This window comes from Wyeomyia smithii, chromosome 3 (assembly GCF_029784165.1).
Source record: "Wyeomyia smithii strain HCP4-BCI-WySm-NY-G18 chromosome 3, ASM2978416v1, whole genome shotgun sequence".
Taxonomy (NCBI): domain Eukaryota; kingdom Metazoa; phylum Arthropoda; class Insecta; order Diptera; family Culicidae; genus Wyeomyia; species Wyeomyia smithii.
Genome location: NC_073696.1, coordinates 80,915,452 through 80,928,993, shown reverse-complemented (window position 1 = coordinate 80,928,993; position 13,542 = coordinate 80,915,452). Strand labels below are relative to the sequence as shown.

Here is a 13,542-nt window from a genome sequence, read left to right as displayed (position 1 = left end):
ATTCATTTTAACCGCAGTGAGGTTAACAATTTTGAATTTTTTGAAAAAGCACATGCTTTAATGTGCGGGTAAATGGGAAATTTATAGGAAGTTTGGCGGGGATGAAAAGCATATCACCCAATGCCATATTTGCCAACGTCATGGCCATGAATCTAATTTCTGTAACATGGACCAAAAATGTCTTTATTGTGGAAACTCTCACCAAAAGAACACATGTCCTGTGAGAGAGAGTAAAAATTTTCGTTGGGCGAATTGTAACGGCAACCACACGTCAAATTTTTACGAATGCCCTGTCCGTTTAGCCATTGTTCAGGCAAGGCAGGGTGGACAAAAGTCAATTTCCCAATCAAAACAAACTTCAAAACATAATTTTTCAAGCATACCAGCTGTACCGCCCAATTTTTCTACTCCTTCGCATACCCGTCTAACGTATGCCTAGGTTACGGGTAGTTCGAACATTATTCCGCCTAATAGGTAAATCGAAAATGACTATTAATGTGGGGGGTAAACAAAAAACGGTAGGAAATGAAAATACAATGATTACCCCAGCTAATATAGCTACCGAAAATATTTTTTCTAATCTCAACTGCCTGGGGCCTATTACGACAGGTAAACTTTCTTTTCTGCAACTTTCTTTTTCTGGCAATGTTCGGTCTTATTATGAACGCCATGTTGCAGGTAAATTCCATGTTTGAAGCAATTCAAATTGGATCAAGTTTAACACTTAAAATTGTTTCCAATTTGAAATAAAACAATGATTGTAAAAATATCAATCAAAATATTAAATTGGAATGCTCGCTCCTTGAAAGCCAATGAGGACGAGCTTTTTAATTTTTTAACAGTATAATGTGTACATTGCAATTATTACTGAAACATTTTTGAAGCCTAACATTAAATTAAAATATGATCCCAATTACGTGGTTCATAGATATGATAGGATTCAGGGTTCCGGCGGTGGAGTTGCAATTGTTATTCATCGCCGAATTAAACATCGTGCTCTTCCCCATCTTGAGACGAACGTTATTGAACCTTTGGGAATTGAAGTTCAAACTGAATTTGGGATTTTATTATTTTTGCCGCGCGAGCACCAAAATTATTTTAATGATGATTTGCGAAAACTCACCAGAAATCGCTCAATTTTTTTATAATCGGCGATTTTAATGCTATATTGGTCATGGAATAATTCTCAATGTAGTTCCAATGGCAAAATTTTATTCAATGATTGTTTCTCAGGATACTATTCTATTTTTGTCTGTGAATAGACCTACATGTTTTTCTACTGTAAGGAATCCTTCAACAGTTGATTTGGTGCTAACAGATCGAAGTCATGTATGTAGTGAATTGATCACACATGCACACAATTGATCACACATTGATTCTGACCATCTTTCAATAACTTTTTCTATATCACATGAATCAGTTTTAAGCCCTATGAGCTCTGTTTTTAATTATCACAAGGCTAATTGGATAAAATATAAAACTCATATTGAGAGTAATTTCATTAATGAGCAGGATTTGCAAAACGAAGTAAATATTGATTCCGCTTTGGAATCATTAAAATGTGCAATTATTGATGCCAGGAATTATTCTCTTCCAAAGGCTCAAGTGAAATTTTATTCACCAATAATTGACGAAAATCTTCAACTTCTAATTCGTTTGAAAATTACACTTGTATCCGTAACCGAGATGTTCCCTCAGGTGCTTTGTAGAAACCTGCACTAGCCATATTGGATTTAAAAACGGCCTGTAAGGTTGATTTTCGACCTCTGGGCATGATTTGAAGTTGGTTTCTGTCACCTGGACATCATTTGGCCGATATTTGGCCAGAAGAAACCGAAAGTCGTCATCTTGAGTTTCACAATGACGTCTCGAGTTGATTCCCGGCTTTTGGGCGTAATTCAGCTGGTTCAAACTGTTTTCAAGGAATCCATTATCTTGATTTCACAAAAGCATCTGATGATGATTTGTTGTCTCTAGGTATCATTCCGATTCCAAAAATGTCTATGTTGCGTGGTATCGGAAACAATAAAATGTTGTTTGCGATATCTACCGTTAGCACGTACTTCTTTTGTCAAATCAGCATCATCTAATAAGAGTCATTTAGATAGTAAGGAATAACGAGCAGATATGAGATTTGTTTGAAATACATCGAAAAGTGGACTTGTTCAATCTATATTATTTGAATCGTAAAAACTATTTTTTGTTACCACACAAAATGATCAAGTAATAAATCAGACATAATAACCAATTTGTAAGTTCCAAAGTATTTCTACATAAACAATTACTTTGAATGACAAAAATTGACAGTGAAAAAATCAATTTTTTTCTATAGTATTCTTATTGGTAATGCAAATTCAATACTTCTTCCTGCTAATGTTTCTCTAATAAATTATACCAATCTGCTGAAAGGATAAAGTATCATTGCTCTGATGACAGAATTGTGCAAATGAAAGATTAGAATCGTGGCCCATAACAGTGTTCGTAAAAAAAACATGATAATCTGAGATTCACTGGTACTCTTAGCAACGACCAACTAACAAGAGTTAAGTTTTATTACAATATATATGTTGATGGTCCTCCCATTAGAATCTCTTATGGCCAATCACGTCCAGCACTTTGCCAAGATCGTCACATCAACGCGATGGATAAAATATATTTGGCAACCAATTGGCCTCCATTGACCTTTGTAAGCTCGAAGCTTACATATACACATGCCGCCCATAACCGAGACGCATATTGCTGGCAACTTGCTTTTTTTATCACTTCATATTCGCAATCATCCGGAATAACAAACTTATTACGTTATCAACAGCAGCCCCTTGATTGCAGGCCGTTCGGAGTAGACACAAAAAACTCGCTCGCCAAATAAAATTGCGCGCCCAGAGCCGGTTGCTGTCGGCTTGGGCTCGGGTGCACTCAATCGGTGACCAGTCAGGGCATTGACGCAATTTAATCTGTCGAGTGTATGTTCGTGGTAACATTTGCTTAACTTTGTTGGAAAGTGGCAGCAACCCGGCGGCGACCGATCGAGCGACCCAGCGGCCAGCCGGCGGTCGAATGGCGTGCAAAAAAAAATACATTTCTGTCTACGGACAGATTGAGTAACAGTATGTAAAGGCTGGTACTTCTGTCAACAAGTTGATTGGACGACAGTCAACCGATAGGGTGACGAAATTAGTCTTACGTGAATGCGAATTATTTTGAAGGCGTAAGGCAGCACTGCGCTTTCACGAAGTGATCGTTCGATGTGTCGTCATCGATAGGATTTTTTCTGTTTTATTGATCACCAGTTTTGAAACTGTTGTAGCCCTCTGTGGCTAATCGGTATGATCTATCGAGTCGAGAGTCAATACATAACTTTCTCAGGACTAATGATTAAAATAATGGGTTATTATGTTTTCATAAATTCAATTCATGCTTCTATGAAATTTACACGAGGTAATTTGTACTGTCACCACGAATGTCGGATGAATCTACTTATCCATACGTGTTCTTTGTACAAAGGAATTGGTCATGGAAATATTGGGAAGGACGGATATAAAAGTTAGGAATTCTCATGCATCATGGAGCATTTTCAAATGAACTCGATGATTTTCGGTCCCTTGGTTACGTTTTGAGACCGAAAGTGAATGTCCAGAGACTGAAATATGATGTTCGGCGCTATTTAAATCTAGTGAAAATGTTCGCAAACCTTCAATATTGGTATTTCCGGAGCAAAGATTACGCTTAGAAGCCGGATATTTGTATTCGACACTATTTGGAAAATCGAGTTGCCGACTTCCAGTTTCTGGAGATCTGCAAATATCGTTTATGTTTTCTGAAATATATGGTATTTTCGAAATCGAGATAACGTCGTCGTGTGAAATTCGATCATTTACGCTCCCATTATAAAGACCAAATATCGATGTCTGACACGATTTATTAATCCAAAATAACGCCCCACAATTTTTGTATTTTCGAAATTGAAAGGACTGGCGAAAAAACAGTAAATTGATGTCTAGCGTCATTTCAAAAGCCAGCAGGTTTCTGCTATGTAAAATTATAAAATGTTCAAATTCTCCCCAATAATAATATTTTAAGAACCGAGTATATGCCAAAAATTTGAATTTTGGGGTACAATGCCAATTTTAAATTCAAGAGGACATCTCATGGCATTTGAAAAAGTGATAAAAATATTTAAACACATCTCAATATTCAAAACCTTGAAAGTTATAATTGTGCTTCGATGCCATTTGGCGACGACGATAATTAGGAAAGAGAATTAGAAGAGATAATAAGAAGAGAGAATTGGAAAAGAGGATAAGAAGAGAGAATTAGAAGAGGGAATTAGAAGAGAGAGATAGAAGAGGGAATTAAAAGAAAGAATCAGAGGAGAGAATTATAAAAAAGAATTGGAAGAGAGAATTAAAAGCGGAAAGTAGGAGAGAGAATTAGAAGAAAGAATTAGATGAGAGAATTAGAAGGGAAAAGTAGAAGAGATAATTAGAAGAGACAATTAGAAGAGATAATCAAAAGAGAGAACTAAAAAATAAAATTTAGAAGAGAGAATTGAAAGAGGGGATTAGAAGTGATAATTGAAAAAGAGAATTAAGAAAGAGAATTAAGAAAGAGAATTAGAAGGAAGAATTAGAAGAGATAATAAGAAGAGAGAATTTGAAGAGAGAATGAGAAGAAAGAATTAGAAAATAAAATGAGAAGTAAGAATTGGAAGGGAAAGTAGAAGAGATAATAAGAATAGATAGTTTAGAAGAGAGTATTAGAAGAGAGAATGAGAAGTGAAAAGTAGAAAAGATAATTAGAAGAGAGATTTTGAAGCGAGGATCAGAAGGGAAAAGTAAAAGAAAGAGAGATTAGAAGGGAGAAGAGAGATATAAAACAGAGAATTAGAAGGGAGAATTGAAAGAGAGTACTAGAAGAAAGAATAAAAAAGGAAAAGTAGAAGAGAGAATTGAAAGAGAGAACTAGCAAGAAGAGAGAATTATAAAAGAGAATTAGAAAAAAGAATTAGAAGAGGGATGTAACAGAAAGAATTAGAAGAGAGAAATAGAAGGGAAGAAAAAGAGAATTGGAGAAGGGAATCAGAAGAGAGAAATAGAAGAAAGAGTTGGAAAAGAGAATTTGAAGAGTGAATTAAAAAATAAAAAAATAAAAGGGAAAAGTAGAAGAGAGAATTAGAAAAAAGAACTAGAAGAGCGAATTCGAAGAGAGAAATAGAAAAGAGAATTAGAAGGGAAAAGTAGAAAAAAATAATTAGAAAAGAGAATTTAGAAGAGCGAATTAAGAATGAGAATTAGAAGAGAAAAATAGAAGAGGAAATTAGAAGAGACATTTTAGTAGAGAGAATTTAGCTGAGAGAAGTTGGAAGAGAGATTTAGAAGAGAAAATAAGAAGTGAATAGTAGAAAAGAGAATTAGAAGAAAGGATTAGAAGACAGAATTAGAAGAGTGAATCAAAAGAGAGAATTAGAAGATGGAATTAAATAAAAAGAATTAGAAGAGAGAATTGAAAAAAAAAGAATTAGAAGAGAGAAGTAAAAGAGAGAATTGAAAAAGAGAATTAGATTAGAGAAGTAGAAGGGAGAATAAGAAAAGAGAATTAGAAGAGAGAATTAGAAGATAATTAGAAAAAAAATTAAGAAGAGAGAATTAGAAGAGAATAGAGAGAGTAGAGAGTAGAGATTGGTAGAGTAGAACAAAAAGATTAGAAGAGAGAATAAGAAAAGAAAATTAGAATTGAGAATTAGAAGAGCAAATTGGGAGAGATTAACATAGAGAGAGAGAGAAAACTTCTGCATTTTTATACATGACAATGCCTTGAAGAACTCTGCAGTGGTAGCAAACTTGGAGAATAAATAATAACCAATGATGGTGATCGGCGATAAAATCGCCGATAAACATTTGGTCTTTTCAGCGTGTGAGTCAACTTCGTCTCTAAGTCGATTGTAACAATTTTCGTATGATATGCTGGTCCCAGTGAACTAGTTCGGAGATTTGCTGAGATAATTTATTCTCTCTCAGTGATTGAATTTCCAACAGCTCTACAAAACGATGATTCACTTCTCACTGGATCGAAGGGTCAAAACACAAGAGAACAATCGCGAGGTGATAATTATCGGAAGAGAGAAAAGATTGCGATCGCTTGAACAATTATCCCCTATTCTTTCTGAGTCGCAATTGTTGACAGTAAAATAGATTTTCCATCGTTCAACAAAATGTTGCTTGCTATTGTCATTGTCAACTCTATATACCTTTGTTTGTCGGTTTTATTTCCATCGAAGGTGTATGTTGGTCGATGTCGAAAAATTTTGTTTAAACAAGCAAAAATCTGCACACATTTTGGAAAAAATCGCGTAAATGTAAATAGATTCACAAAAAAGTTTGCAAGCTAGGCAAAAATAAAAATGAATGTTTGCAAATTAAAAAAAAATGGCCCACGGACTCCTAAAATCTGCATTTCACAGACAAATCTGTATCCCTGTTTTTTACTGCCTTTTGGTCGTTCCTATTTATTTTGGGCAAAATGGCCCATACGGGATATTCCTACAACTTGATTAAAAATTATAGATTGAATCAAGATATAGAATATAAACTGTCGAATTCAACCAATTAGTCCTCAGTAACAGAACAAGGAGAGCTAACGTTGGTTTCCGCGTGAGATCGGATATTGAGCTAGTAGGTTATAAAATTGCGGTTGTAGAAGAAATATATGCACTGTAATTTTTTTTCTGTTCCAAATGTTACAAATTGTCAAAGAAAAGCCTTGGTGCTACATTCCGATACAGAACTTGACTTTCTGTTTTATTATACACAGACTTTGCAGCCGACTGTTTAGTTGTACAGGACAATTGCGGGGCTAGCGCTACGATCCTACTGACACTAACAGTTTCTCTCGAGCCGAGACTCGAACCTACGACGACTGGCTTACTAGGCCAGCATCGTACCTCGAGACCATCTGGGAGATTACAAATTGTCACAAAATATTAAATATCTCAAAAAGCAGCTTTTTTAAAAACTAATTTTTCACCGATTGAAGATAATAAGAGACAAAAAAGTTACAACTTTCAAAATAAATATTTATTTTATTTGAGCCAAAATGGTTTGTTTGATTTATGTTATGTCTTCAGCAGAGTTGTAGGTAGTGCTGTGGTCGTTCCAGAAAGGATATATACCGCAAAAAAATATTTCCTGAAAAAAGGCCAAAGGAAAAAATCATCTCATAACATCCACTTTTTACTGAAGTTTTTTTCTGCAAAAGCTACACATTGTAAGCATTTTCTTACCTTCAGTTGCGTTCTTTGGATTTTTGTTTTTTCCTCTTAACGTGTTCGTAGTCACTTAAAATTATATTCAGGACATGTTTCTTCTCGGCTTCTTCTGGACTTTAGGGATGTTTTTTTAGCAAAAAATTATGCTTTTGTATGCTTTTTTCTACTTTTTAGAGTTTTTTTTAGGTTAATTTGGAATGCACTTCTGATTGTCGTTTTCGGCCATTTTCTGACGCAAGATAAATTCGAGCTCCAATTTTGTTTTGTTAAAAGCCATTTAGGAGTGCATTTTGTTTTTTTTTTGTTTTTTTTTGTTCAGTTCATACGCCCATTATGCCCACAGTATTAGACAAAAATTATTCATTCATTTCGGGCATATTAAGCAGATAGAATTGTTAAAAGGTGCCTCCTGTTGAGTTATCAAGTATTCACTACATTGGAAAATAAAACTAGTTTTTATATAAAACGAGTTAGTTTTGATATAACTTAAAAAAAAGCACCGTAACATATGAACTGAATAAAAGTTTAAAATATTTTTTAAAAGATTATGTATGTCATGGCTACAACTTTCTGTTGCTCTGTGAGGTTTTTAATTTTCTTTTTTAACATGGTAAGCAGTGCGAATTTTAAATAACAATTCCAACGGCAGTGAGTGAACCGATTATTGGAAAAACTGTTTGACACACTAATGTTAAACGCTCGCTCTGTCGATACTCCGTAACTCCCGTCCTCGCGTCCCAGAACTGAATGCGGTACCACGCATATGCGATGCACGCTTAAGTGTTGTTTTGAACTTTCTGTTTTTTTCTTCTACTTACAGAGTCGAATGCACACTCGTCATCAATTGTCTACCAAAAGTTTTCAGTCGTACAAACACACACACTTCAAGTAACAGGCCCACGAGGAAAGTCAAGTGAATAAAGCGAAAATCTACCTCCCGCCACCCCGGTATAAATATGATATCATCGGGGGTGCCGCTCGAGACTACTTCGGCCAACAGCGATAGCCTTTGTGCGCTAACATCGGGGTTCTCAGTACTTGTCACCGATAGCGGACTATTTGGAACGCGTTTGGCAGCAGCTGATCGGTGGTTCAAATCGCTACTAAAAAACCCATCGATTCTCATCGGGAGGTCAAAAAAGTAGTTCAAGTTGCTTGCCTGTCTGTGAAAGTGCATTTGCATTAAACTAGTTTCAGTTAATAGTTAAGCATTGCTACAAGCGGAGTGAATCGTGACCGGTGACCAGTATGGGAAAACTCAACACCAATTACGGCCAGCACTGCTACGATGGTGGAACTGTGATAAATCGAGCTGTGACAAAATATTTCAGAAACTGCGGCACACAAAATGATTCTTCCGATTCGTGCAGTGAGCGTGAAACTGGCCTTCGGTTTGGCCGGATTGTATGCTGCAGGGGCAGTCGGTCTGATAGCATGACGGTCGAACGAAAGCCAAGTAATGAGGCGGCGCTAGCGCAGGAGGAAATTTTGCAACGCCGAACGGAGAGAGCAGCAGTATCGCATCGGGACATAGGAAGCAGTGAAGAGGAAGATGACTCCGAGGGACACGCTGTCGTTGAGTTGATTGACGAAAGCCGGCTCGTCTACCGAGCCGAGGGCAATGCCAATATTGTGCTCTCGGTTGCGGACAGCTGCAGAGTGTTGCGATTGCGAAAATCAACCATCGACAGCCAATCCGGGAAAGGTGAGAAGTTTTGTTTAGTTGTTAGCAGTTTGCTGTGTTACTTTTAGTTCAAGCTATTTTGGGTTCGCATTTTTTGTCTCCATGGCATCATTAAAGCGAGAAATTGCTGAAACGAATGGGTAATAACTTCATTTGATTTTTTTCAATTTTCATGATTGTAGGTCGAACAAAGTTTCTGTTTGATCGCAATTGATCGATTGTAATTACGTTACAAAAGAAAATTGAATTAGCTTTCAATTGCCATTACTGGCGCAAATGTGACTGTCATACAGTACATTAAACTGGTATATAAGGACACATAGCAATATAACACTTACGCTTTCTACACGTAAACCGCAGAGGTATTTCCTTTCAATAAATTTTTAATAAAACTTTAAAATATAAAAATTAAAACTTTCACAATTTATTTAACAATATTCTAATTTAACAGGATATGCTTTGTTCTGAACTTCACTGTCCTTGTCAAAAGTCCTAGGTTTTAAGAACACAAACTGCCTTTATTTATATACAAATTTTCTTCCTATTCTCATAATTATTTGTTGGTTAGTCAAATTTTTGCCATTTTATCTTGAAAACTTGATGACAGTGTTGGTAATAAGCATTTTTGACACTTTCAAATGAAATTTTGACCACGCCTATTGCATGAAAGACTGCTTGTTTTGTATTCGTGGAATTTTTAGAAGTGTTTTTGAATCCTTTTTACCGGATATTTAATATTGATGAGACGCGAAGGCATGTTTCATCTCATGATCGGACCACCTTCTTCTGAGACTTTGCCGCTTCCCTTTTTTGTGCGTGACATCATGATGGGTGTCACGTGCAAATCATTTGAATGTTGAAGCTTATTATTCGTGGTATGAAACTTCATTGCAGTTTAAAGATAAAACGAAAAATTTAGAGTTCAAAGTGCCGGGCATCAAAAAAGGAAACGGTTGAAGATATCTCTCCTAGGTTGAGGGGCTTGACGGTTTTGCAATTAGTAATATCTGGTTTAAATTCGTGAACTAAAATACTCTTTTCGGTTATGTATTATACAAGATAGACCCAGTCTAATAAGGCCAGATGCTAGTTGCAAAACACCTCAAACGTTCTTTGAACAGACTTTGAATGGCTTTTCGCTGGTAATCAAATAAAGAAGCAATAAAACTTAACCTAATACTGCAAACAGCATGACCATTGTAAAACAATTTTAAATGTCTATAAAGCTAATCAGAATCTTTCATTGCAACGGCCGTAATAAGACGAAGTTGAATGTTGATGATAATGATTGGGTGGAATGTTTGAATCATTTAACAATTTGATAAAAGGTCAGATTGATTGATCTCGTCTTTTACGGAATAAGCAGTTTTAATTGACTATTGTGACAACTAAGACATGCTTTCTACTGAGGTGCCGAGAGGGCTCAGTAAAGGAATTTGGTATAGTAATCAAAAGATTGCGTTATCAACTTTTTCAAAGCCAACGCTCAACCAGTAGTTAGATATATGCGCGGTCGTAATTTAGACTTATTTATATCAATTTTTATTGTTCAAATCAAATTATTAATCCAGTTTCCTCTTTTAAAAAAAAAAAAATGCGAGAAAAATCAAGAATTAGAGCAAACGAAGAATCAAGCAATTACCCTGAGGAATACAATCAAACAAGGGTCTATGAAAGAGTGATCAAAGGTAACAAACATGAAACGGGGTAAGTAAAGGATGAGGGCACAGCAGGTATGTAAAAAAGCAAATTACTATTACTATTGTTATTACAACCAATGTCTTATTATGTATGGCTAGTGATTTACTCGAAATGAGACAGTTGAAGTGCTTGAGGGTTGCACGATGTCATGCTCAATTACAAAGATTCGTGCAAAAATCCAGTATTGCCGTTCTGTCTTAAATCAGTAAGTTGGACAATACTGTTTTGATCCGCTTGATCGCTTTATTGTTCCATCTCCACTATTCTACTAGTATAGCATGGACGGTGTATACACTGGAGACCTGGCCCTAGGCCCCCTTCTATACTACACAATTACAATATAATCAAGGTTTAAAATATCACAACGGCTTGGTTTTCAGAAATTGCAGGACCTAGAATCATGAATCAGCATCGAATATTTTTCACAAATTGCAGAAAACCTCTACAAACCTGCTTATAGTTCAGAACTATACAAGAATGCATTGAATGCTTTGTTATTATATAAGCGTTGCTTGAACCATAATTGATTGAAATTCATCTTACATGAGAAGGCAATATTTATATTTGAAATGGTAGAAAGCGTAGTGTGTCATATCAAACATCTTGAGTAAAGCTTTTGAAATATCTGCATCGCTAATTGTGTTACGTTTGCACACTGTGAGGTCAGATTTTATTATAATGCTTGACTCCCAAAAGCTGTAAATGTATCTTATTCATCGCAAATCTGGGTTCAACGTACATTTTAATATATATTTTTGAGTTAGTGAGAACGGTAGCTTCGCAAGCGAGAACAGGATTTTAGTAATAATTGTAGTTTTTATCTATTTCGAATCTTTAAGAAAAAGCTATTGAAACAAAAAGCTAATTTTTTATACCAGTAAAGACGCACTACGGAGAGTATAAAAATTATGCAAAGTTGTCGATGATTGTTAATTTCCTTTGAAATATGAATATTATTAGAAAAAAATCCAGAGAGAGAAGAAGAGAAAGACAGAGAGAAAGAGAGAGAGAGAGAGGGAAACAGAGAGAAGAGTGAGTGAGTGAGAGAGAAGTTATTAAAAAAGTAAAATAATCAATGCCTAAAATATACTTTGCTCAATATTCTAAAGTTCAAGCAACTCATAAAAAAATCTGGCTCAGTATGATTTTCAGAGAACTCTGGAGCTTTCATTTGAGCATGCGAACATCAAAATCGGGATATGCGTTCTGTGAAAAAAGTGTTATTTTTTGTTTTTTTTTTATTCTATTTTGATATACTATACATATAAACGTATTCACACATACTTTCATACTGGAACACACACACATACATACAGAAATTGTTCGATTCATCGAACTGAGTCGATTGGTATATATTACATAGCCGTCCGTGCCATTCATTTTGAGTTAAAGGTTAAATGTCTCATACAAAAATACTATTTGATCAATATCTTAAAATCTAAGCCACTATTCAAAAATCCACTCGGTAGCATTCTGGGGGAGCCCAGTAGCTTTCGTTTGCATATAAGATCATCAAAATCGGATATTGCATTCTGTAAAAAAGGTGCGTTAGTATTTTGTGCCACATACATACAGACAACACACATACACACACACATACACACGAACAGACATTGCTCAGTTCGTCGAGCTGAGTCGAATGGTATATGCTACCCGGCCCTCAGGTCTTCGGATCTATTTTGCGTTTTTCGACCGATTTTATAACCTTTGTTTAGTATTACAAAGGTAAAACAGCTAGGCATGTTCTGCTAACAATGCTTAATCCGTTTTAGAGTTTGACTTTAGTTGAAAGTTTGAGTTTTAGTTTGACTGAATGCACTTATCAATAGTTGCACTCCGTGGTTAATCCAAATCAGTAATCAACTGAATGGGGCTGGCAGTGTCAGACCATTCTCATTGTAAGTTTCAATGACGCAATACTTTAAAGGGTCAATAACGACGCTGGTTACGTCCTTGTAATTTGTTGGGAAGAGGGAAGGGATGTTAGTGTGACCCTTGCTATTTAAAAACATTGTTAACCTCTGCATCTCCACAAAAGTCACAGGAAGGAGGTTTATATTAGCAGGGAAGGTTGAATTGGATCAGGATTCACTTTAACAAGTGATGCAATCATACATAATATTTAAACCTGATTTTATTGAGCTATTTTCGGGTTATTTTTTAGTTTATTTAATTTTTATATTTATTTTTGGTACTGGTTTAAACTGACAGACACTAATAACGCTGTAGAGGCCACGTGCGAGTGTGTGATTTATCACTAGGGTACAAAAGTGCTCGGTTTTCTGATTTGAGTAGTTAGTGATATATTTCACGCAGTGGATCTGAATTATACCATAGAAAGGCTGTTGAGGCCACTCACAAGTTTAAAGTTCAAATTGAGTTAAATGCAAGTCATATCATTTTTTTTTTATTTTTACAACCGGGTTAAAACTACAAACATTAAATCTGTTTTTGGGTCATATTAGAAATGTAATTGATTCTATACAGTAAAGTTCTTTTTTACACGATTCTACGTATCGTGCGAAGAAAAATACGTATAAAAAACCGTGTTTTTTGGAAAAACGTCGTAAAAAAAATCTTGTAAGAAAAATTCGTGTAAAAATGAAACTATATAAAAAACAGCCTACTATAGTCTGTTACCGTTTATGTTACTTACTGTAACAATTTTACGCGCAGACGAAAAACCGTGCAAAAGAAAACCGTGTAGAAAAACCACGTTATTTGAAAAAACGACGTAAAAAAATCGCGTTATTTGGAAAATCGTCGTAAAGAAGAACCGTGTTAAATAAAACCGTGTAAAAAACAACTTTGTAAAAAAAAAGACTTTATTGTAATTCGGTTTAGACCAATATTAGGAAATGCTTTTGGAGCCAGGCACATGAGTTCGTGGTTC

General features: G+C 35.4%; 1 protein-coding gene across 5 annotated transcripts in view; it reads left to right on the top strand.

Moving 5' to 3' along the window:
* The window catches only part of LOC129726867 (inositol-pentakisphosphate 2-kinase), a 202,940-nt gene that overhangs the window by 170,414 nt on the left and 18,984 nt on the right, over window positions 1–13,542 (top strand). For all 5 annotated transcript variants that reach the window (XM_055684040.1, XM_055684041.1, XM_055684037.1 and 2 more), the window contains one exon: window positions 8,085–8,969. In XM_055684040.1, coding sequence (XP_055540015.1) covers window positions 8,513–8,969 — 457 coding nt within the window. In that variant the 5' untranslated portion in view covers window positions 8,085–8,512. The remainder of the gene's footprint in view (window positions 1–8,084; window positions 8,970–13,542) is intronic.